Here is a 24732-nt window from a genome sequence, read left to right on the forward strand (position 1 = left end):
AGCTCGGGTGATGGGCGGCCGAATCACCTTGCTAGGTGTGACGGGGACGCCAAACGACTGGCAGAGTCCCGTGATCAAGGCGGGAAATCCCAGGGCCCTGTTGGACTTATCTGGGTCCAGAGGGTGCCTGGTAGGCGCCATACCTGCAAAAATATAGATGGCATCAGCGATTAACTGAGCCACATGGATGCTCATCCGCGTCAGCATGGCGTACACCAGCTGACACTTCGGCAGGGGGAGGTCGGAATTATGATCGGTGGGCAGGATGTTGCTGAGCAGCAAAGTCATCCATATCTGAGTCAGGGTGGTCATGTTGGTGCGCATGATCCGTACCCGTCTCCCGGCAGCAGTCCGGGCAAAATCTTGCCTCGGTATACACAGCAACTAGGCGATGGCCTCCTCATCGAACCCATCGGACCGGTTCCTCCTCTGGCCATACTCGCACTCCTGACCCTCTTCCAACACTAAAGGGTATCCCAGGAGCTGGCTGATAGCATCCGCATCAAACGGGATCCACTGACCCCTTACCCAAGACCTCATATCCCGCACGCCTTCCTCCGTTGGCCAAGCATTGGCATAAAATTCGAGGACTATGTCTGGATTGAACTTGGCCATGGGGGTAACCAGCGATGTCCACCGCCAGCGACCTATCTCCTCCTGGAAATCAGTATACTCGTCGTCCCTGAGTTGGACGCGTCGCTCCCGGAGAAACGACCATCCCTTGATGGCCTCGAAGCGCTGCTGGTGTACAGCGCTCCTAAAGCGGTGACTGTCATACTCGGGAGCGGAACTAGTTCCTTTAGCCGCTTTATCCTTCATAGATCTCTTCGAGGCGAGCTTCCTCGGGGTCATTTCCTGCGAGAACAAACATTTTAAAGTTAGTTTTACAAGATAACACTTATCTTAACGCAAAAAGGTCGTGCTAATCCTTCTGATGGAGAACGGACTCATGTAATCCATTTATGCACACATGTACGTGTAGAAAATATATCCTATTATCAACATACAAGGATATTCAAAACATTCTATTCACCACACATATACATTTTTTGGAAAGAATACTCACATACATGCTCAAGGTATTGTGTCAAAATTACGTATGTTCATATCCTAACCATTTGCTACCACAAACTACCCACACACATTTGAAGTATTTTATTAACATACAAATTTTTGTTGTTCCATTCCTATTTATTTATACATATATGCGCATCGGAGAGCCAATCTCACGTCACGCACACACTTGCATTTGAAAAGAAACTTTCATGCCATCTATCTATTCTTGAGGGGCAATTCCACATCATACATTCATTTGGGAAGCATTCTTGTGCCATCTTGGCATGGGTACATTTTTTGAAAAGCCTCTTATGCTACTTATCCACCAATATACATATTTCGAAATGCATTATTTACTATTTATTCACTTTGCAAGGTATTTTTATGCCACATATTCACATATTTCGCAACATATTTTTATGTCATGTACATTTACACATATATCTACACACTATTGAAAAACATCTCCCATGTTACTTAGGTGCAAAGTGCCAATCATGGGGCAGCCCAAATTTTTACAAACAAGTCCCTATTTTCATGCTTTTCTAATCCTAAAACCAAATTTTGGATTCCTAGCCATAAGCATGCTTCCTTGCATTGAAATTAAAAACTTGGGTTCCTAGGCCTAGAATTGCATTCGGACTCTCATTTTAAATCCTTCATGCTGTCCCTATGTATATAAAACAGTCCCACAATCCTAAGCCTACAAAACCATGCTCATATGTCATTGAGGTATTTCACCGAGCACTTGGTGGGCGCATGTTTGGACATAAATTGCAAGAGAATGGGAGTAATGTGGCATGCCCCATTGCTTCAGAATACAACCTAGGCCTAAGGCCTTTTCATTCAAATCCTCAATTCAAGAAAACAAGCACCAAAGCAAACCAAAACTGCCTCACAATTATAAGCATATTCTCACAAATTAAGGCACCAAAAGATGAAGAAAACACATCAATGGAAATAAAAAAAACACCAAGGATGGAATACTTACTTGTTGGAGTGAATTAAAATACCAAAAACGAAAGCAAAACGCGATCAAAAGTGGCTTAGGGGAGCAAGAACCGTGAGTCCCGTAAGCCTTCCTTTTTTGAATGAGGGGGGGAAGTTTTTGAGTGCAGAAAATGTTCCCCTCCCTCGTTTTTTATATTTTGGTGCAGGGGTTGCTCGCCCAGGCGAGCTCAGCTCGCCCAGGCGAGCTAACCTGCTCTTTTTTGTTTTTTTTGAGGGGAACATTAACAATGTCCCCTCCTTTTTCATGGGTTAGCGTCTCGCCTAACTTGAACTTACTTAAGTTAGAATTAGGCGTTGATTACTTATTTTAAAACAAACAAATAGTAAAAGAAAACTGCGAACACGAAGGATACTGGGCTGCCTTGCAGCGACGTTCTCTGCTTGTTTAGCGCCGGGAAGGGGCAACGATCGGTCGGTCGTGACCCTAGCCCCACTTGCATCCGTCCCTATGCATCTGTAAGTAGGAAACAAAAATACGCGGCCAATCGTGACCGGTCATTGTCTTAGCTTGGTTGATTTCTGCCATTGATTTGTCTTGACTTTTGATCGTGGCCTAAGACGATCCTACTCTTTGCTATCACAAGATATGCATGTGCCTGTGCATGTATGAATGTTTCTAATGCAATGATTTTATTTTAGTGAAGGCTGGTTAGGTTCAATTTTAAAATAAGCGTTTGGGGGCACCCCCATACACCGAGCGAAGAGGGCTCATGCTTATGACAAATCTAAAACACAAAGTTTGAAACACCAAAGGGAGGAGTAAAACCCCGCCCATCTTTTCTTTTAAAAGAAACGAGACAAATACAGTGAATGGGAATCCCTAGAGGAAACCAAGAGGAACGAAAAAACTCAGAAATAAAAACGTGCAACGATCTTCTCGATTGCTCCAGACTTTAAGCGTAATATCGTTTAACTACATCGGAGTTCACGGGCGAAGGCAATTCCTCGCCATCCATGTGGGTGAGTATTAGAGCACCCCCAGAAAAAGCTCTTTTCACCATGAAAGCTCCTTCATAATTCGGGGCCCACTTGCCTCGATTATCTTTAACAGCGTGGGACATCTTCTTCAACACGAGGTCCCCCTCGTTGAACTTGCGCAGGCGTACCTTCTTGTCGAATGTGTTCTTTATCCTTCGTTGATACAAACGCCCATGGCTCATGGCGGCCAAACGCTTACCTTCAATAAGGTTAAGTTGGTCGTAGCGTACTTGAGCCCATTCTGACTCTTCTAGGCATGACTCCGCCATTATCCTCTGAGAAGGAACTTCTACCTCAAATGGGAGTACTGCCTCCATCCCATAAACCAAAGAATATGGTGTTGCCCCAGTAGAAGTTCGCACCGAGGTTCTGTATCCGTGTAGGGCGAAAGGCAACATCTCATGCCAATCCTTGTATGACACCGTCATCTTTTGAACAATCTTCTTAATATTCTTATTCGCAGCCTCTACAGCCCCATTCATCTTTGGCCGATAAGGGGTAGAGTTATGATGCTGGATCTTGAAGTCTTCGCACATCCCCTGCATCATCTTATTGTTCAGATTGGTGCCATTGTCAGTAATGATCTTCCTGGGGAGTCCGTATCGACAAATCAACTCCTTCTTTATGAATCTAACTACCACATTCCTTGTGACATTAGTATAAGACGCTGCTTCGACCCATTTGGTGAAGTAATCTATCGCCACAAGAATGAAGCGGTGCCCATTCGACGCTTTGGGTTCGATGGCCCCAATGACATCTATTCCCCACATAGAAAAAGGCCAAGGGGCGGACATAACATTCAGAGGATGTGGCGGAACATTGACATTGTCTGCGTATGCCTGACATTTATGACACTTCCTTACATGAGCGCAACAATCGCTTTCCATGGTGAGCCAATAATAACCGGCCCTAAGGATTTTTCTGGCCATAGCATGCCCATTGGCATGTGTCCCAAAGGAACCCTCGTGGATCTCCTCAATCATGAAGTTCGCCTCCTTGGAATCTACGCATCGTAGGAGGGTCATGTCATGGTTTCGTTTGTACAGGATGGTACCACTTACACAGAAACCAGTAGCCAATCTCCTCAACGTCCTTTTGTCATTGTCAGAAATCCCTGGTGGGTATTCCTTGTTCTCGACATACTGCTTGATGTCGAAATACCACGGTTTCCCATCCTGCTCTTCCTCTATTGCATAACAATATGCCGGCCTGCCTTGAGATTTGAATTCGATGTATGGCAGATCTCCGTGTGGGGCAAGTTGAAACATGGATGCCAGGGTGGCTAGTGCATCAGCCATTTGATTCTCTTCCCGAGGTATGTGGTGGAAGGAAATGTCGTCAAAGTACTTGGCTAACCTCAAGATGTGAGTTTGATAGGGTATCAACTTCGAATCCCTAGTTTCCCATTCTCATTTCAACTGGCGTATGACCAAAGCTGAGTCTCCATACACCTTGAGTAGTTTTACATCAAAATCAATGGCTTCCTGAACCCCGAGGGCACATGATTCGTACTCGGCCATATTGTTGGTACAATCAAAACCTAGTCTAGCAGTAAAAGGAATACACTGATCATCCGGGGATACAAGGACTGCCCCTACTCCGTGGCCCAAAGCATTTGATGCCCCATCGAAGCAAACAATCCATTTGTCTAGGTCCTCACGCGTCCGCTTCTCTTCAAACAGGGCCATGATATCTTCATCTGGGAACTCGGGGTGCATCGGCCGATAATCCTGGAGGGGTTGCTGGGCCAAATAATCCGCTAAGGCACTTCCCTTTACCGCTTTTTGGGTGACGTAAACGATATCGAATTCAGACAATAGTACTTGCCACCTGGCGATTCGTCCCGTGAGGGCCGGTTTTTCAAAGATGTATTTCACAGGATCCATTTTGGAAATAAGCCACGTGGTATGGCTGAGCATATACTGCCTAAGCCGATGTGATGCCCATACCAGAGCACAACACGTCCTTTCCAACATTGAGTAGTTCATCTCACATGCGGTAAACTTCTTGCTTAGATAGTAGATGGCTTGCTCCTTTCTTCCAGAATCATCATGCTGACCCAACACGCACCCCATAGACTCGTCCAACACGGTCATGTACAGGAAAATGGGTCTTCCCGTTACAGGTGGCATGAGTACCGGGGGATTCGCGAGACTCTGTTTGATCTTCTCGAAAGCCTCTTGGCAGTCACGGTTCCATAGGACCACTTGGTTCTTACGTAACAGCTTAAAAATGGGCTCACAGGTAGGGGTGAGCTATGAGATAAATCTCGCGATATAATTCAACCTGCCCAAAAATCCCCGAACCTGCTTCTCCGTGCGTGGTTTCGGCATTTCAAGGATGGCCTTCACCTTCTCGGGATCTATCTCTATCCCTTTCTGACTTACGATAAATCCTAGCAGCTTCCCCGACTTCACCCCAAAGGTGCACTTGGTTGGGTTCAGTTTTAATTGGTATCTCCGCAATCTTCCAAACAGCTTACGCAGATTGACAAGGTGTTCGTCCTCAGTCCGAGACTTGGCAATCATGTCATCTACGTAGACCTCTATTTCCTTATGCATCATGTCATGGAACAACGCCACCATGGCACGTTGATAGGTTGCCCCAGCGTTTTTCAACCCGAAGGCCATCACTTTATAGCAGAATGTCCCCCATAGGGTGACGAAAGTGGTCTTCTCTACATCTTCGGGTGCCATCTTTATTTGGTTATACCCCGAGAAACCATCCATAAATGAGAAAAGGGCGAATTTGGCTGTATTATCTACCAATATGTCAATGTGTGGCAGGGGAAAATTGTCTTTTGGACTAGCCCGGTTCAAGTCCCGGTAGTCTACACACATTCGAACCTTGCCGTCCTTCTTCGGGACTGGGACAATGTTGGCCACCCACTCCAGGTACCGTGCCACAGCTAAGAAACCTGCATCAAACTACTTCCTTACTTCTTCTTTAATTTTTAAAGACATCTCGGGTTTCATTCTTCGTAACTTTTGCTTAACCGAAGAAGACCCGGGATTCAAAGGCAACTTATGTTGCACAATGTCGGAATCCAGACCGGGCATGTCTTGATATGACCACGCAAAGACATCTTGATACTCTTTAAGAAGGATTATCAAGCCTTGGCGGATAGGCGCGGTCATACCGGTTCCTACCTTTACTTCTTTCTTTTCCTCCGTGGTTCCCAAGTTTACCAATTCAGTTTCTTCTTGGTGAGGCTTCATTTCACGTTCTTCTTGAGCGACCAACCTCTCCAACTCTGGTGACAGGACGTCCTCTTCCTCTTCCTCGTTTATCATTTGGCTTATATCTCGATCGAAATCGATTGAGAAACCCTCGTTGTTAGGTTCCTCAAAGAATCGACCCTCACATCTAAACAAGATAAAGGAAACAAAAACATGCAAAATGATATGAGAAAGGGTGGCACTGCAAGAACAGATGAAACAAGATCTCTTTGTTTATTTAATAAGGTAGGTTTCATAAAATGAAAGAGAAAGGAAATCTATAGGCTCTAATTACATTGAATCAGCGATATAGACTTCTGACTGGCTTATCACGCGCCAGTTCCCCACTTGGGAATCGGGGTGGCATGGTTACACAAAACTTGGTGGTTTTTGAGGGAACTCCTCTTCTATTGTAGCCACCTCCTCCTCAGACACTATTCCAGCGCTGGTGAAACACTAGCTAATACGGCCGGGCCATACCCTATCCGCCCGAAATCTTGACGGCACGTTCCTCCTTCCCGGCATCCCGGGTTCGTACCCTAATCCATACTTGTATGGATTTCCTTTGATATCGACCACGTCGGCATTCCCGAGGCAGTCTTTGCCTAGACCCATTCCGGGCTCAAATTCGTTCTTGAGCATAACACGCGCCACCATTATGGCCGCGTTGGAGGGAGAAGGTAGCGACGGACTTGGTTCCACAGAGGCGCAGCTTACAACCTCAAAGGATTGGAAAGCCGTTTCGAACGATTCTTCCGCCGCTTCTACGTACGGTGCGGAGGAAGGGCAGCTCACTAACATGTCCTCTTCACCCGACACTATCATTAAAAGTCCACCCACTGCAAACTTCAATTTCTGGTGAAGCGTTGATGGGACTACTCCCAGGGCATGAATTCACGGTCTTCCCAAGAGGCAGCTATAGGCAGGATTTATATCCATTACTTGAAACACCACATTGCAAGTGTGGGGGCTTATCTGAATGGGAATGTCGATTTCCCCCATTACTTCTCGCCGAGTACCATCAAAGGCTCGCACCACCATCGAGCTCGGCTTTAAATGCGACGCACTAAAAGGAAGCTTTTCCAAAGTGGTCTTTGGCATCACATTTAAACTCGATCCATTGTCGATAAGTACCTTTGCGACAACGTGGTCCATACATCTCACCGATACATGTAGAGCCTTGTTGTGTCCTCTCCCCTCAACGGGAATCTCTTCTTCCGCAAACGCGATGTAGTTGTTGGTGGTTATATGATTAACGATGCCTTCGAAACCCTCTACTGAGATATCATGTGCCACATGGGCATCGTTAAGGACCTTCATCAACAGCGCACGATGAGGCTCAGAGTTTATGAGTAGTTCAAGCAAGGAGATCCTTGCTGGAGTTTTATTTAATTGCTTGACTACCTTAAACTCGCTTCGTTGGATGAGGCGGAGGAACTCATGGGCCTCTTCCAAAGTCACTGTTTTTCCTTGAAGACCCTCTTTCTTTTCGGCTCCTCTTGCCATGGGAGGATCTACTTCCTTCGAGGGGGTGGCTATGTCTGTGGGCTCTTGGACCATGGGCACCTTCCCTTTAGAGGGGAATTCCGCCGGGTGAGGGGAAGCGAACACCCGACCACTGCGGGCTACGCCACTGACGCCGGTGATGTTGGTTACCTTAGCTGATAAGGAGTCAACTTCGGTTGTAACTCTTTCGCTAGACGCGGGAGGGGTATACTTCCACGGAACGACCTTATTACTTTGATATGCAAATGGCGTTGGCTTGGGCGCCGCCCGCGGGTATATGGGTGTGGAGCCGGTCCCTTTCCTAGTAAAACATATCACCAGAGCCTTGGGGTTTAAAGGAACCTTCTTCTTTTCCGACTGCATGCAAATTTGTGGTTCTTCCTTCCCGCCTATGAACACTTCAAACTGCCCGCAATCCAGGAGCCGCTGAAGCAATTCTTCCACCACGGGATAGGTTTGCATGTCATGCGACTCCCCAAGGTGAAACAAGCATTCATCCCTTTCATCTCCACCTCGGGGGACCATGCACGCCGCTTGCAGCGATTGATAGATGAAACGTCTAGAAGTAATCACATCTCCTAACCTCCTTGTCCGTGGTGGCCCGTCCTCTTCGACGGCGTTCACGCTAGCACCTCCATGACTAGCTAGTGGGTTGGTTTTAACATTTGGGCCTTCTTCCTGAAACGCCAGCCAGCCAGCACTAATTAGATGCTGCACCTTATACTTGAACGGGATGCAGGTGTCAATATTGTGTCCGGGAACTCCACTGTGATACACGCACTTGGCACCCGGATCATACCACTTGGGGTAGGGTGGCTGGAGAAATTTCCCGGGTATGGCCACCACCAAGTGATTCTCCAATAGTGAAGGCCATAACTCGGAGTATGCCATGGGAATAGGAGGGAAGTTGTCTTTCGGGTGCTGTGCATACTTATAGGTCGCGCCGGGGGCTGCATTATTAACTGGCCGGGGCGCGGCTGGAGTTGTGCATTGGGCCGGCGCTCTTTTTGCCGCGGGTGGTCCTTTTACTTGAGTCGGGAGGGAATTCCCGGCTTGGATCAAAAAATTTGGGGGGATTGGGCTGGTATGAGGTTTGGATATTTTGGGGTGCTTTCATCCATGTTGGGGCGGTGGTTACCGCGTGGGCGTCTCCTTCCTTTTTCCTTGCGCCCACTGCTGGGGCTCTTCTGTTGTTGTTGGGGGCCATATTGGCAGCATATTCAAACTTGCCTTTTCGTAGCCCGGATTCAATCCTTTCTCCGGCAAAGACGAGATCCGCAAAGTTAGCTGGCATATAGCCTATCAACTTTTCATAGTAGAACGTGGGTAACGTATCTACCATAATTGTGATCATCTCCCTTTCCGTCATGGGCGGTACGACTTGGGCTGCGAGATTTATCCATCTCTGGGCATATTCCTTAATGGACTCATGCTCTCGTTTAGTCATACCCTAAAGCTGGTTCCGATCGGGAGCCATGTCCGTATTGTACTGGTACTGCCTAATGAAGGCAGTTGCCAAGTCCTTCCATGATCGGATCTGGGAAGCTTCTAGATTGGTATACCATGCTACAGCTGCCCCGGCCAAGCTGTCTTGAAAGAAATGGACCAACAACTTTTCGTCCGCAGAATATGCCCCCATCTTCCGGCAGTACATCCGGTGATGCCCCTTTGGACATGTCGTACCTTTGTACTTATCAAAGTCCAGTACTTTGAACTTGGGAGGGATGACGATGTTGGGCACAAGACATAAATCTGCCAAATCTGAGAATGGGTAATTGTCGAGGCCCTCGACTGCCCTCAACCTCTCTTCAAGCGCCTCAATCTTTCCCTTACCTTCCGCAAAGGGAACAGATTCTTTTACGGGTGTGGGTGAGGCCGGGGCATGACGGACTATGTTTGGTTGGGGTAGTTCATGCGGGGATGGATCTTTGAGGTGGAGCAGGGGGCCAAGATGGGTATCTCCTTCCGCATCGTCTTGCCAGGGATAGTCTTCATAAGGTAGGAGTTGCCCCTCGAAAGTAGGGGCTTGGCTTAAATCTTCCGGGGTGGCACGGGGGGTGAAGTCCGGAGGAAGGCCATAAGGATAAGCTTGCGGACTATACCTTCGACCGAACACGGCCATGTTTCTGTCTAGGCCCGGATTCAAGGCGGGTTGCAGCACCGGCTCCGCTTCCCTAACTGTACTGGAGGCGGTTGCGGTGGCTTTATCCTCTATGGTTTTCTGGAGTTTTAACATGACCTCCGAGATGGAAGCCATTTGATCTTTTAAGGCCGATAGATCGGCCTTCATCTGTTCCTGCACGCCCTTTTCATTATCCATTTTTCTGGATCGAGTGTTATAGGGGTGCCTTGGTGTTTTCTTAGTTATGATGGAATTCCTAAAGAAATAAACAACGGTGAGTATACCACCAAAACATGAGTATGCAAATGGATGATCGGAGCACTTAGATCCACCCCAAGATTTTTAGATAACGTAATGAGTCCAGGACTTCTCATTTTATAAAAAGGAACAAAAGCTTTCATCTAGCCAAGATTATACAAAGGTGTTACAAACGAACCTAACGATTCCTAATTATATGGGCCATCAAATCTATCATGTGCTGATAGTAATTGATTAGCCCATGAATTTCCTCGGGGGCAGTACAGACTTTGGCCATGGCTTTTGCTTTGGCTAACAGACACGGGAGGTCTTGACTTCCATTCAAGGTCAAGGCGAACCTATCTATCCACATAGTCGCTTCTTGATGCAGCGCATCAATCACCCTCCCTCTTGCTTCTTTTTCGGCATACACTTGTGCAAAATCCTCCACTAGCTTTTGTTCATGGGCCATGGACTGGTTCAATTCTTCCTTGTATTGCCCTATGATGGCTAGCATGCTTTGCTCCGTGGCTTCCAAGTGTTGAGCCAAACTCCTTTTGGACCTTGCGCAAGCAACTAACTCTTCTTTTAAGATCATGCCATGCACCCGTGACCGATCTCTTTCCTCTCTTCGGAGCTTGAGCTCATTGTTGCTACCCCACAATGCTCCTCGGAACTTCTCTCGGCCGTATTCCTCCTTGCGAGCCCTTTTGGTTTCTTGTTCAAGGGCTTTCGCTGTGGCCGCGTTTTCCTCTTGTAACTCGGTGCATTCCTTTCGGATGTGTGTAGCAGCTGACTCTAATTTTTCCTTGGCGAGTCTCGCTTTCCCTAGCTCTAACTTTAGAGCTCAGACTTCTTCATCTTCCTCCGGAGCTTCGAAGTTCTCCTCATTGATAACTTTCAATTTGGAGAGCCAACCTAAGCCCCGCGTGTGAATTCTTAGCCATCCATGATAACCTCCAATGACGCCGTTTCGGATACCTCTAAGCTCCTTGTCTTTCCTCAACGGACTCCTCCACGCCTTGTGGATTCTTTGTATAACCTTGAGACCTTGCGTGCCTAGATCTCTCATAAGGAAAGGTGAGAGACTTTCTTCGGTCGGGGCTCCCCTCATGGGATATCCTAGCTGTCTTATGGCGAGTGCGGGATTATAATTAATACAACCCCTAGTCCCTATCAGTGGAACATTAGGATAGTCCCCACACGAGAAAAGAACTCCTTCCTTGCCTTCCTTCCAACGAGGAAACCAATTGATCGTGCTGCCCCCTATCCCAGCCAAATGTTGGTCCCAATCGACTCTTCCTTTTTCGGCGCATGAGCGATAGCTTTGAAGCGGACACGGGTGTCTCGTGTCTTGTCGGAATAGGTGTGAAGTCAACCACACACAGAGAGCGGGTAAACAACAGACAATCCGTACACTGTTTTTCCCACACCTCCGGTCAAAGGTATCGAACAAATCCGCCAAGATAGCTACCACTGGACTTTCCTTGCTATGGTGATATGCGAGGAAGCATCAATGGCGGCTAAGTCTACCAAGCCGTCAACGTTCGGAAAGAGGACAACCCCAAAAATTAGCAAAGCTAAAATATCCGCAAACGGCCCCCACGTCTCTTGGCTTGCCATATCTCTTGCCTTGTCTTCCAAGTATTTCCGAGGTAGGCCCACTACGCCGTTCCGAATTTGCTTCATGCGATCCAACTCTTTTGCCGAATCCCCAACCACAGCCGCAATCTTGCTCAAGGAAGGAAGAAAACCGGAGAAGAGATACGGTTTCCTCCCCCCTAGAGGGTATCCTAATATTTCCTCAAACTCTTCAATAGTTGGGACCATTTGGAAGTCCCCAAACGTGAAACACCTCAACGGCTGGTCATAGTATTGGGCGAGGGATACGACAGCTTCCGTAAATACCTCCGTTGCGGCCAAATCTAGAATCTTTCCGTACACTTTGCGGAAGGCTTGCCTTTGGAGGGGTCCCATCAATCGTCCCAATTCCTTGAGGCTAGTGACATCTAGACTTTTAACCTTGACTTGATAAAACCTTTTGCCGTTTTTATTTGTCCCCATCATTTACCTAAAAAAGGGGGTGGATCAAGACTCCGACATGAATGATGCAATGCGGATGCATGAACAAGAAAAAGGGGTAATTCATACACACGAGACCATAGAGACCCCATTTTAATGTTATGTTTTGGGGCATGATGGCGCCTCAACGTAGCATTAAAAAAGGTTACGTATTACTCTAAAGAAAACAAACATCACTAGCAAAACTATAAACTAGTGCTATTTACAAAAAAATGCATGAGAACGAATGGCACGGAGCGTGTTTGCTCCTTGCCCCTATTTGGGAACCTAGGACAATATCTAGGGGTCTCTAATAACTACTCCCCAACAATTCATAACTTACACGACTATTTTCTAGAGGTATCATCACTCAAGATAATAATGTTGTGGTGGTATGGAATACCAGCGACAACACATTATAAAGAGAGAAAGCTCTAGACGAGGTTTCACTATTATCAAGCAAGTCGGAGACCTAGCATGATGATAGATTCACCTCCACTCCTTAAATTCCCATGAACCCGGGTGTAGGGCCCCTTTTTTACTCAAACCCGTGGGTGCTTAGAATGCAGTGTAAAGAATGCAAAATAGACAACAGTTATTTACATTTTACACAGTTCAATAAATGCACACACAAAGTTTCACAAATCCACAATTTCTTAAAATAGGCCTAACTCACAAAAATGGTCCCCAGTGGAGTCGCCAACTGTCGCAACGTGCCCTTCGCGGGCGAGCGAGGGCGAGGCTCACGGGTGCGCTTTCCAAAGGAGGAAAGACGCGCGGAGTCGCCACCAACGTTTATTTGTGGAAAACGTCGAAAAAATCGAAGGAAACCAGTCAAAATGAAAATTCTAAGTTCGGGAGTTGTATTTACGCTTGAGGAAGGTATTAGCACCTCTTACGTTTGTCTCGAAGGACAACAACCTATTTTTTAGAACTTGTGGAATTGTGTTATCTTAATTTTTGGTTCTTTTTTATTTTTGAGGTTGACAAAAGCGGGGCTTTTGCTCCTACGTACCCTCCTTTGGAGAGGAAATCAGACCTACGTAGTTCTTCCTTATGCGTGAATCAAGTGGTTCTTTTTACTTGAAGGGTGATCTTTTTAAGGCGTTGGACCTTGAAAATGATCCATTTTACTTGGTAAGAAACTGAAATGATAAACTTCCAAAATCCTATTTTTGTGGACGAGCTTGACTAGGCGAATTGATTTTAGCCTTAGTTTCACTTTAGTTATTAGTCAATTCAATTAAGAATGAGAAATCCCAAAGAGAAAACGTCCGATTGATTTTCCGCTTTACTTTACTAAAAAAATCTTTTGGTTATTATATCATTATTTTACCTTTTTTTTTATTTCCAACGTGGTTACGGCACGACCGAACGGTCGGAATTCATTTCAAACGAAAGTAACGGATGATACAATTCAAACGATCGGTGGAAATTTATTTTATTTTTAGATTAGACGAGAAAATGACTTAAATAAATGGCTTAAGCACGTCAAAAGGGGGTATAAAAAGCAAATGAAAACGAGAATGAAAACACGTGAAACAAAATGTGGACCACCACGGATACATAAAATGAATTGAAAAGCTTGGTTTGAGGTACTTACCCGTTGAAGACTGAAGAAAACGAAGAACGAACGATGAATCTTGAAGAACGGTCAAGAATCTTCGCGTAATTACTCACGGAAACGTTACGGAAGCGCCTCGGCTTGGATTTTCTTCACGGAAACAATTTTCCTAAGCAAATTCGAAAGAGAGAGAAGTGCCTAAGGGGCTGAACCATTTTCTTCTTCACTTCCTCCCCTATTTATAGCAAAATAGGGGAGATGCTTGCCGCCCAGCTCGCCCAGGCGAGCCAGGTTGCTTCCTCCAGAAGCAACAGCCTTCTGGAGGAATCTTCTGGAAGGCCCAAGTGGGCCTGGTTGCTATTTACACCCCCCCTTTTTACTAAATGCACCCCCTTTTTCTATTTTTTTGTAATTCTTTTTCCGTAACGTTACGAAACTTTACGAATTTCGTAACGATACTTATTTTCCTTCCGTAAGGTTACGAATCCTTACGGATTATGTATTTATTCCTTTTTTACCTTTTGAAGAAGTTACGGAAACTCATGGATTGTGCAAAAACAACTCTTTTCGATTTTCGCCACATTACGGAATTTCACAGAATGCGCAAGCGTGCTTCCTTTTGGTATTTCTGAGATGTCTCGGGACTTCATTTATTGCATGTCATCTAGTAATAATCCCCGGACGAAATTAGGGTATGACATTACTCTAAAGAAACCAAACATCACTAGAAAAAACTATAAACCGAAAATGCATGAGAACGAATGGCACAGGAGCGTGTTTGCTCTTTGCCCCTATTTTGGAACCTATAGGACAATATCTAGGGATCTCTAATAACTACTTCCCAACAATTTATAACTCACACGGCTGTTTTCTAGAGGTATCATCACTCAAGATAATAATATTGTGGCGGTATGGAATACCAGCGACAACACATTATAAAGAGAGAAAGCTCTAGACGATGTTTCACTATTATCAAGCAAGTCGGAGACCTAGCATGATGATAGATTCACCTCCACTCCTTAAATTCCCATGAACCCGGGTATAGGGCCCCTTTCTTACTCAAACCCGTGGGTGCTTAGAATGCAGTGTAAAGAATGCGAAATAGACAACAATTATTTACATTTTTCACAGTTCAACAAATGCACACACGAAGTTTCACAAATTCACAATTCTTTAAAATAGGCCTAACTCACAAAAATAGTCCCCAGTGGAGTCGCCAACTGTCGCAACGTGCCCTTCGCGGGCGAGCGAGGGCGAGGCTCACGGGTGCGCTTTCCAAAGGAGGAAAGATGCGCGGACTCGCCACCTACGTTTATTTGTGGAAAACGTCGGAAAAACCGAAGGAAACCGGTCAAAATGAAAATTCTAAGTTCGGGAGTTATATTTACGCTTGAGGAAGGTATTAGCACCTCTCACATTTGTCTCGAAGGACAATAGTCTATTTTTTAGAATTGTGGAATTGTGTTATCTTAACTTTTGGTTCTTTTTTATTTTTGAGGTCGACAAAAGCGGGGCTTTTGCTCCTACGTACCCTCCTTTGGAGAGGAAATCAAACCTACGTAGTTCTTTCTTATGCGTGAATCAAGTGGTTCTTTTTTACTTGAAAGGTGATCATTTTAAGGCGTTGGACCTTAAAAATGATCCATTTTACTTGGTAAGAAACAGAAATGATAAACTTTCAAAATCCTATTTTTGTGGACGAGCTTGACTAGGCGAGTTGATTTTAGCCTTAGTTTCACTTTAGTTATTAGTCAATTCAATTAAGAATGAGAAATCCCAAAGAGAAAACGTCCAATTGATCTTTCGCTTTTATTTTTAGATTATTATATTATTATTTTACCTCTTTTTTTGATTTCGAACGTGGTTACGGCACGACCGAACGGTCGGAATTCATTTTAACCAAAATTAACGGATGATACAATTCAAACGATCGGTGGAAATTTATTTTATTTTTAGATTAAGCGAGAAATGACTTAAATAAATGGCTTAAGAAAGTCAAAAGGGGGTATAAAAAGCAAATGAAAATGAGAATAAAAATACATGAAACAAAATGTGGACCACCACGGGTACATAGAATGAATTGAAAAGCTTGGTTTGAGGTACTTACCCGTTGAAGACTGAAGAAAACGAAGAACGAACGATGAATCTTGAAGAACGGTCGAGAATCTTCGCGTAATTTCTCACGGAAACGTTACGGAAGTGCCTCGGCTTGGATTTTCTTCACGGAAATAATTTTCCTCAGCAATTTCGAGAGAGAGAGAAGTGCCTAAGAGGCTGAATCCTTTTCTTCTTCACTTCTCCCCCTATTTATAGCAAAATGGGGGAGAAGCTTGCCACCCAGCTCGCCCAGGCGAGCCAGGTTGCTTCCCCTAGAAGCAACAGCCTTCTGGAGGAAGGATCTGGAAGGCCCAAGTGGGCCATATTGCTATTTGCACCCCCCTTTTTACTAAGTGCACCCCTTCTACTTTTTTGGTAATTCTTTTTCCGTAATGTTACGAAACTTTACGAATTTCGTAACGATACTTATTTTCCTTCCGCAAGGTTACGAATCCTTACGGATTATGTATTTACTCTTTTTTAGCTTTCGAAGAAGTTACTGAAATTCTGATACTGGGGACAGATGTCGTACAGGATGTCACGACATCACGCTTCAGAACATGCAGTTTATGTGTGTCTGTATGAACAGATTAAACAAGTAAATAACACAAGAGAATTGTTAACCCAGTTCGGTGCAACCTCACCTACATCTGGGGGCTACCAAGCCAGGGAGGAAATCCACTCTCAATAGTGTTAGTTCAAGGTCTAACAGCCCCTGTTTACAACCTTCTCACCTAACCACTACCCGTGCGATCTCTACCTAAGAGCCACTCTTAGATATGAGAACCTCCGCTCACTCCCTCTCACTCACACTCCCGTGTTTACAATTAAGTCAAAGACACACCAGAGATCAACTCTGAACAAAAGAGATCAACTCTACACACTAGAGATCAACTCTACACACTAGAGATCAACTCTACACACTAGAGATCAACTCTACACACATAGGTCCAACACTTGATGTTAGGGTACCATCAAGGTGGCTCACAAATCACTCAAGTCCCAAAACTCACAAAATAACTCTTCAATCCCGGACTTGGTACAGAACTCGTGCAGCCTCCATGATTATATAGCAGTTTGCGTTTCTGGGCTGCAACGGCTTGTGCTGGAGGAGATCTATCTTCTTCTGAAAAAAATCTGCAGTTAAAGAACTAAAAGATAACTTTTGATCTTTTAGTTTGAATCTTTAATCTTTAATCTTTAATCCCTGAACGAACTCTTCTTCTTTGAAATTCGAACTTTAATTATCTTTTAATTCGTTCCAGAAGATAGATCTTCTTATCTCTTGCTAACTGCACAATAATCTGTTAAAGATATAACAGATTTATATGTCCAGTATTATCGGGCCGGATGTCAGGACATCGTATCCGACATCGTGGATCCTGCAGCTTCACTTTTGCACTTGACTTTTATCTTGCATTGTACAGCAACTCCAGTATTCTCGAGCAGGATGTCAGGACATTGTATCCGACATCGTGGATCCTGCAACTTCAATTCTTCATTTGACATTTTATCTTGCCTTGTGCATTGTGCAGCCCGATCTTATTCCTTGACATAACGTTGGACATCATGTGCAGCAACTCCAGCTTTCCTTCATTGTCTAAGTGCTTATGTTTTAACAAAATCTTAGCCAATCTTTTAAAGCTCAGTAGAGCTAAACACTAACAGTTACGAAAACTCACAGATTGCGCAAAAACACCTCTTTTCGACTTCCGCCATATTACGGAATTTCACGGATCGCGCAAGTCTGCTTCCTTTTGATTTCCGAGACGTCTCGGGACTTCATTCATTGTGCAACAAAGGACGCCAAGTATCTCAAAGCGGCTAACCAAAGGTTGCATGTCATCAAGTAATAATCCCCGGACGAAATTAGGGTATGACACCATTAATAAAATAAAATATGGACAAGATAAGATAAGATTTGATAAAATAAAATCTAGATGAAATAAAATCTAGATAAGATAAGATAAGATAAAATATAGATGAAATAATATCTAGATGAGATAAAATTTGGATAAGATAAGATTTGGTAGAATAAAATTGTCTGCTCGTTTCAAGTCCAAGCCCAATTCCGGATTCAAGCCCAATTGCTTATAATTCTCCTGAAATTAAATTAAAAACAAAAATTAGTCCAATAGGCCCAAATTATAAAACTGCATAATTAATTTGACAATTAAGGCTAATCAGTAATTAAAATGGTGACAAAAAAGGTTAAGAAATAGGAGAAAATGATGACACATCAGTAGGCAGGGCTGATTCCTTTGAGGTCTGATATGTGCCACCCAATTGCTGCTCTGTATTTTTTTAAGATTTCTACCAACCTATTTTCTTCTTCGGATGTGAGCTCATTACTGATCACCACAGGCTTGGTCTCATTCTCATCCAAGAACACGTACTTCAGATGGTTGGGCAATGTCTTCAACTCTACCTTGGTTTTCTCAGATGGAATCTCGCTTTTTAGTTCTTCGAAACTAGTCCCCCTCACATAAATGTTGTCCTCACGATCCAAGTCTTCCAAGCAACCCCTTAGATCTTCTTCTTCTTCACTAGTTAGGCAATCAACAATATTTATTAAGGCTTTCTCCAGTGAAGTTTGTGTAGTTGCAAGAGTGCTAATGTCTTCTTTATCGACCTCCTCCACCTTGAAGCACTTCTTGTCCTCCTTTGGGTATTTTATTGCCTCAAAAAGGTTGAAGGTTACCTTTTGGTTGTCAACACTCATTTCTAGATTCCCATTCCCCATATCTACCACACAGTTGGCAATTAGCATGAAGGGTCTGCCTAGCATAAGAGGAATCTCTTTGTCTTCTTCTATATCCATGATAGCAAAATCCACCAGAAAAGTGAAGTGGTGGACTTTGACGAGGACATCTTCTACCACCCCGTATGGTCTATGATTGATCGGTCTGCTAGCTGAAGCGTCATCCTGGTAGGGTCTATCTTCAGATTACCAATTATTCTACACATTGATAGGGGCATCAAGTTGATGCTTGCCCCTAAGTCGATGAGGGCCTTTTCTACCGACTCATTCCCTATAGTCCAAGGGATAGTCACGCTCCCGAGGTCTTTGAATTTCTTTGGCAGCTTCCTTTGTATCACCGCACTGTAGTTGCCTTCTACCACAATGCTCTCATTATTAATGTACTTCCCCTTCTTGTTGAGGATGTCTTTCATGAATTTTGGGTAGAGTGGCATCTGCTGTAAGGCTTCTCCAAATGGCATGATTATTTCCAGCCCCTTGAATATCTCCAAGAAACGCTTGAAGTAGCGCTCCTTATTCTTCTTTGAGGGCACTAAAGGATATGGGGGCTCCTTTAGAGGGGCTGGTGGCTCTTCTCTCTAAGCCTATCGGGCTAGCTAGCTTTTTGGTCTTAGAGATTAAGACCTTCTTTTCTCCTTCTTCTTCTTCCTTCTTCTCTTCTTCTTTCTCTCATTCTCTGTCTGTCCTTCCTTCCTCAGACTGGTCTCTTTCAGCTCCTTCTTCTCTTTGTGCTCTTCCTTGGCTCTTGTCAGCACTTCCTTGCATTCCTCCTTTGGGTTTTTCTCTGTATTGGCTCCAAAGCTACTAGTGGGTCTTTCAGCCATTTGTTTGGCTAATTGTCCCACTTGAATTTCCAGGTTCTTGATAGAGGCTTCTGTGCTCCGGTAATTAGACATGGATATCTGCATGAACTAGTTCAGTGTCTCCTCAAGCTCTTTGGTTTTCTCATGAAGATCTACCCCTTGGTTGAGATTCTGGGCTGGCTGAATTCTTTGCTCCTTGTTGAATTGATTTCCCAGATGGTTCCTCCAACTTGAGCCTTGTGTGAAGTTCCTCCCTTGATTGAATCTCGGCGGTCCTCCTTGGTTGTAGCCTTGGAATCCGTGGCGATTCTGTATTCCCATGTAATTCACGTCCCTGGAAGGATCTTCTTGGACTATATACATTATCCTGGCTCGTGTGCTCCTCCACATATGTGGCATCCCCCTATCTGCATAACTGAAGAGTGAGAAGGACTTACCGCTTGTAGTTGTTGTGGAAGCTTGCTGAGGGTTTCTGTTAGGGCCTCTATCTGTTGGGATCACAACTTGTTTTAAGCCAAAGTTGCATCTTGGGTTATGAGTTCCAGAAGGCTTCTTTTTGTTGGTGTGTATGCTCGATCATGAAGGATGGCGTGATCATTGGCTGCCATGTTTTCTATCAGCTCCAATGCCTCCTCCGGTGTCTTTAGCTTGATTTTCCCCCCGCGGATGCATCAAGGAGTTGCTTTGATTGTGGTCACGGGCCATCTATAAAGATGTTTGGCTGCACCAGCTCACTGTACCCATGTGTAGGCGTCTTTCTGAGTAGTCCATGGAAACGGTCAAGCGCTTCGCTGAGGGATTCATCAAGAAATTGATGGAGGGCCAAGTCCTTTTAGCAGTCTTTGGCTCTGGAAAGTATTTCTTTAGGAACTTTTCTACGACATCTTCCCAAGTCCGCAAGCTATTACCCTTAAAGGAGTGTAGCCACCTTTTTGCTTCCCCTGCTAAAGAAAAAGAAAAGAGATTAAGGCGTATAGCAATTTCAGGGACACCGACTATTTTTACCGTGTTACAAATTTCTATGTAGGTGGCTAGGTGAGCATAAGGATCCTTATTTGGTTGACTGTCATACCCTAATTTCGTCCGGGGACCTTTGCTTGATGACATGCGACCATTCTTTGGTCCTCGTGAGGTGCTTGGCACCCATCATTAGGCGATTTGTGAAATTCCAGGACATGCCGAAAAACCAAAAAAAATGTTGATGCACAATCCGTAAGTTTCCGTGACACACCGGAAATCAAATGGAAGCATCGTTGCATAATTAAGTGAGGTTCCGTAACATTCCGTAAGTCGAAAAGGGGATGATTATGTAATCCGCAAGGTTCCGTAACATTACGGAAAGAAAACAAGTATCGTTACGAAATTCGTAAGTTTCCGTAACTTTACGAAAAAAGAATCACCAAAAAACAGCAGAGGGGGGTGTACTTAGTAAAAATGGGGGTGCAAATAGCACCCAGGCCCATTTGGGCCCTCCAGAAGATTCCTCCAGAAGGCGGTTGCTTCTGGAGGAAGCAACCCTGCTCGCCTGGGCGAGCTGAGCTCGCCTGGGCGAGCTGGGCGGCAACCACCTCCCCTATTTTGCTATAAATAGGGGAGGAAATGAAGAAGGAAGGGACCCAGCCCCTTTGGCACTTCTCTCTCTTTCGAATTTGCTTGGAAAAATTGTTTCCGTGAAGAAAATCTAAGCCGAGGCGCTTCCGAAACGTTTCCGTAACGTTTTCCGTGAGGAATCTCGCAAAGATTTCAACCGTTCTTCGACGTTCTTCATTCGTTCTTCGATCTTCAACGGGTAAGTACCTCGAACCAAGCTTTTCGATTCATTCTATGTGCCCGTAGTGGTCCACATTGTGTTTCGTGCATTTTGATTCTCGTTTTGTTTACTTTTTATACCCCCTGTTGACGTGCTCAAGCCATTTTACTTAAGTCGTTTCTCGCTTAACTTAAAAATAAAATAAATTTCCACCGAACGTTTGAATTGCATTATCTGTTAACTTCGGTTAAAATAAATTCCGACCGTTCGGTCATGCCGTAACCACGTTGGAAATCAAAAAGAGGTAAAAAATAATATAATAATCAAAAAATATCTTTTTAGTAAAATAAAGCGGAAAATCAATCGGACGTTTTCTCTTTGGGATTTCTCATTCTTAATCGAATTGATTAATAACTAAAGTGAAACTAAGGTTAAAATCAACTCGCCTAGTCAAGCTCGTCCACAAAAATAGGCTTTTGAAAGTTCGTCATTTCAATTCCTCACTAAGTAAAATGGATCATTTTTAAGGTCCAACGCCTTGAAATGATCACCACTTAAGTAAAAAAGAATCACTTGACAAAAAGAAAGAACTACGTAGGTCTGAGTTCCTCATTGAGGATACGTAGGAGCAAAAGCCCCGCTTTTGTCGACCACCCCAAGAGATCGTTAATGGTCCAATGCCTTAACGTTTCTCTCCTTTCAAAAAAACAAGAGATCGTTAATGGTCCAACACCTTAACGTTTCTTTCCTTTCAAAAACAAGAGATCGTTAATGGTCCAATGCCTTAATGTTTCTCTCCTTTCAAAAACAAGAGATCGTTAATGGTCCAAAGCCTTAACGTTTCTCCCCTTTCAAAATCAAAAGACCGTTTAAATGGTTCAACACCTTAAATGACCTTTTGTTCAATAAAAACATACTTTGCAAAAAAGACAAAAACAACTTAACCAAACACTTTGTTCCAAAAGAACTACGTAGGTCTGATTTTCTCATCCCAAATTGAGGAATACGTAGGAGCAAAGGGAAACACCCTTGTCGACCACAAAAAAGAAAAAATATAAAAAGGGTATAAAGGATATAAGAACATAAAAGGGAACATAAAAATCAAAGTCATGTTTGCACATTCGATTAAAGGCTGCCGTCCCTTGAGACGGACGTGTGGGGTGCTAATACCTTCCCCGTGCGTAAATACAACTCCCGAACCTATCACTTAAAAGTTCGTAGATCGCGTCTTTTCCGGTTTTTCCGACGTTTTCCTCAAATAAACGTTGGTGGCGACTCCGCGCGTATTCCTTTCGTGGAACACGCATCCCGCGAGTCACGCGTCGCCCTCCCGCCGAAGGGTAGGTTGCGACAGTTGGCGACTCCACTGGGGACTGTTTTTTAGAGAGTTAGGCCATTTAATCTTGTGCAATGTTTTATCATGACTTTCTCCTTTGTTGGTTTCCCTTTATTTGTTTTATGTTCTTGTGTATATAAACTATTTGTTGCTTTTAGTGTGTTTTAGAATATATGCATGAGGTAAATATTTATTCATTTGATGCACACAAACACCAACACTATTGGCACACACTGTGAGTGAAAAAGGGCCCTATACCCGGGTTCATGGGAGCATAAGGAGTGGAGGTGAATCTGTGATCATGCTAGGTCTCCGACTTGCTTGATTACAGTGAACCCTCATCTAGAGCTTTTCTCTTTGAAAACCTATTGTTGCTAGTAGTCCCTACTGCTACAATATGTTCTTCAAAGGGGATGATACCTCTAGAAACCATCAAGAGAGATATAACTACCTTGGGGATTATTGCTAAAAGCCTAATTAGTTCTCTCCCTTATAGGTCCCTTAAATAGGGGCACGAAGCAAACACGCTGCGTGCCATTTTTCACACTGCCATGCATAAGTATCATATACCATTTTGCTTATATTTGTTTGTGAATATTGTCGTACTATGTACATCCCCGTGTTGTGCCTTTCGCATATGCATCATGCGTGGGTTTCGTCTTTGATCCCCTCACTTTAGCAAACCGACGGAGGGTCCGTGTCGCCTTCTTAAAAAAACATACGTTGGGTGCCATGCTGCCCAAACGTTGTGTCCAAGAAGGAAACAATTTCTCGGGCTCCCGTATTCGTAAATTGCATCTGTGTCATATGCATTTCTTCATGCATTCATCCATTCCACCCATGATAGATGTAGGAGTTTTGTTTCGCACTAGATTTTATTTCACTTTAGTAAGACATGGGATCAAGTCAAAAGCCTTCGCTTAAAAAGAGGTTCTATCAAGTCAAAATCAAGAGCTTAGAGGTCACCAGTTTACGAAAGTTGGGGCAATTAATGGGTCAACTTCAACGGCAAGCCTTCGCAAAGCCTATGGTAAGCATTTTGGGACCTAGCTAGGGTAGAAGTCTCCATGGAACCGATTGCATCTCTTTCCCAGTATTATGACCAGCCCCTAAGGTGCTTCACATTTGAGGACTTCCAGCTATCACCAATGGTGGAAGAATTTGAAGAGATCCTAGGATGTCCTCTAGGGGGAAGGAAACCATACCTCTTCTCAGGGTTCTACCCCTCATTGGCCAGAATTTCTAAAAAGTCCAAATCTCAGCGCAGGAATTAGACCGCCAAAGGCAAGTCGAAAATGGGGTGGTCGGAATACCGAGAAAATATTTGGAGGTAAAAGCAAGAATCTTGGCAGATAAAGGCGAGTGGACCCCGTTCATAGATATTCTCACACTGTTGATTTTCGAGGGAGTCCTCTTTCCAAATGTGGATGGGTTGGTGGACCTGGCAGCGATCGACGTTTTCTCGCCTATCATAACCACAAGGAAAGTCCGGTTGTCGCTATGCTAGCCGACCTATATGACACCTTCGACCGAAGATGTGAAGAAAGCAATGCAAGGATTGTTTGCTGTACTCCAGCTCTCTATGTGGGGCTGGTTTCACACCTTTTTTTCCAAGAAGGTAGGCCCGTCTATCCGCTACAAGGTTACCACTCGTGCGTCGAAAAAGGAAAGGCGAATTGGAACCAACTCTTGGCTAGCATGGGGGGGGGCGTCTGTTAATTGGTTCCCTCGCTAGAAGGAAGGAAGAATCAAGATTCTATCTTCATGTGAAGGATGTCCAAATGTTCCCTTGATGGGAACAAGGGGGTTGTATTAATTATAGTCCCGTTCTCGCCATAAGACAGCTTGGCTACCCCATGAGAGGAGCGCCATTAGGCGAAAGCATCACGCCTTTCATCGCACGGGGTTTTAGTGACCACAACGCGAGAGTACTCCAAGGAGTTCGCAAGGCATGGGATGCGGCGTGAAGAAAGGACAGAGAGCTTAGGGGAAGCAGTAATGGGATCATCGGCGGCTATCATAAGTGGCTGAGAGTCCGAACACAAGGATTGGATTGGCTCCCAAATCTAAAGACTGTGAGGGACGATGAGGTTAAAGCTTCGGAAGAAAGTGATGAGGTACAAGCCCTAAAGGCAAAGCTTGAAAGAGCCCGGGTAGTCGAAGAGAAGTTCAAGTCCATAGCCATCAAAGTCTGAAAAAAGTATGATGAACTAAGGGACGTCAATATGGCCA

The 24732-nt window shown here is 44.5% G+C and overlaps 1 protein-coding gene across 1 annotated transcript; it reads right to left on the minus strand.

The window, feature by feature from the left end:
- Positions 1–18724: 18724 nt before the first annotated feature.
- LOC102661612 (uncharacterized) lies at positions 18725–19072 on the minus strand. Its single transcript, XM_006598458.1, has one exon. The coding sequence runs from the start codon at positions 19070–19072 to the stop codon at positions 18725–18727; it is 348 nt and encodes a 115-aa protein (XP_006598521.1).
- Positions 19073–24732: the final 5660 nt, after the last annotated feature.

The sequence above is a fragment of the Glycine max genome, chromosome 15 (assembly GCF_000004515.6).
Source record: "Glycine max cultivar Williams 82 chromosome 15, Glycine_max_v4.0, whole genome shotgun sequence".
Lineage (NCBI taxonomy): Eukaryota > Viridiplantae > Streptophyta > Magnoliopsida > Fabales > Fabaceae > Glycine > Glycine max.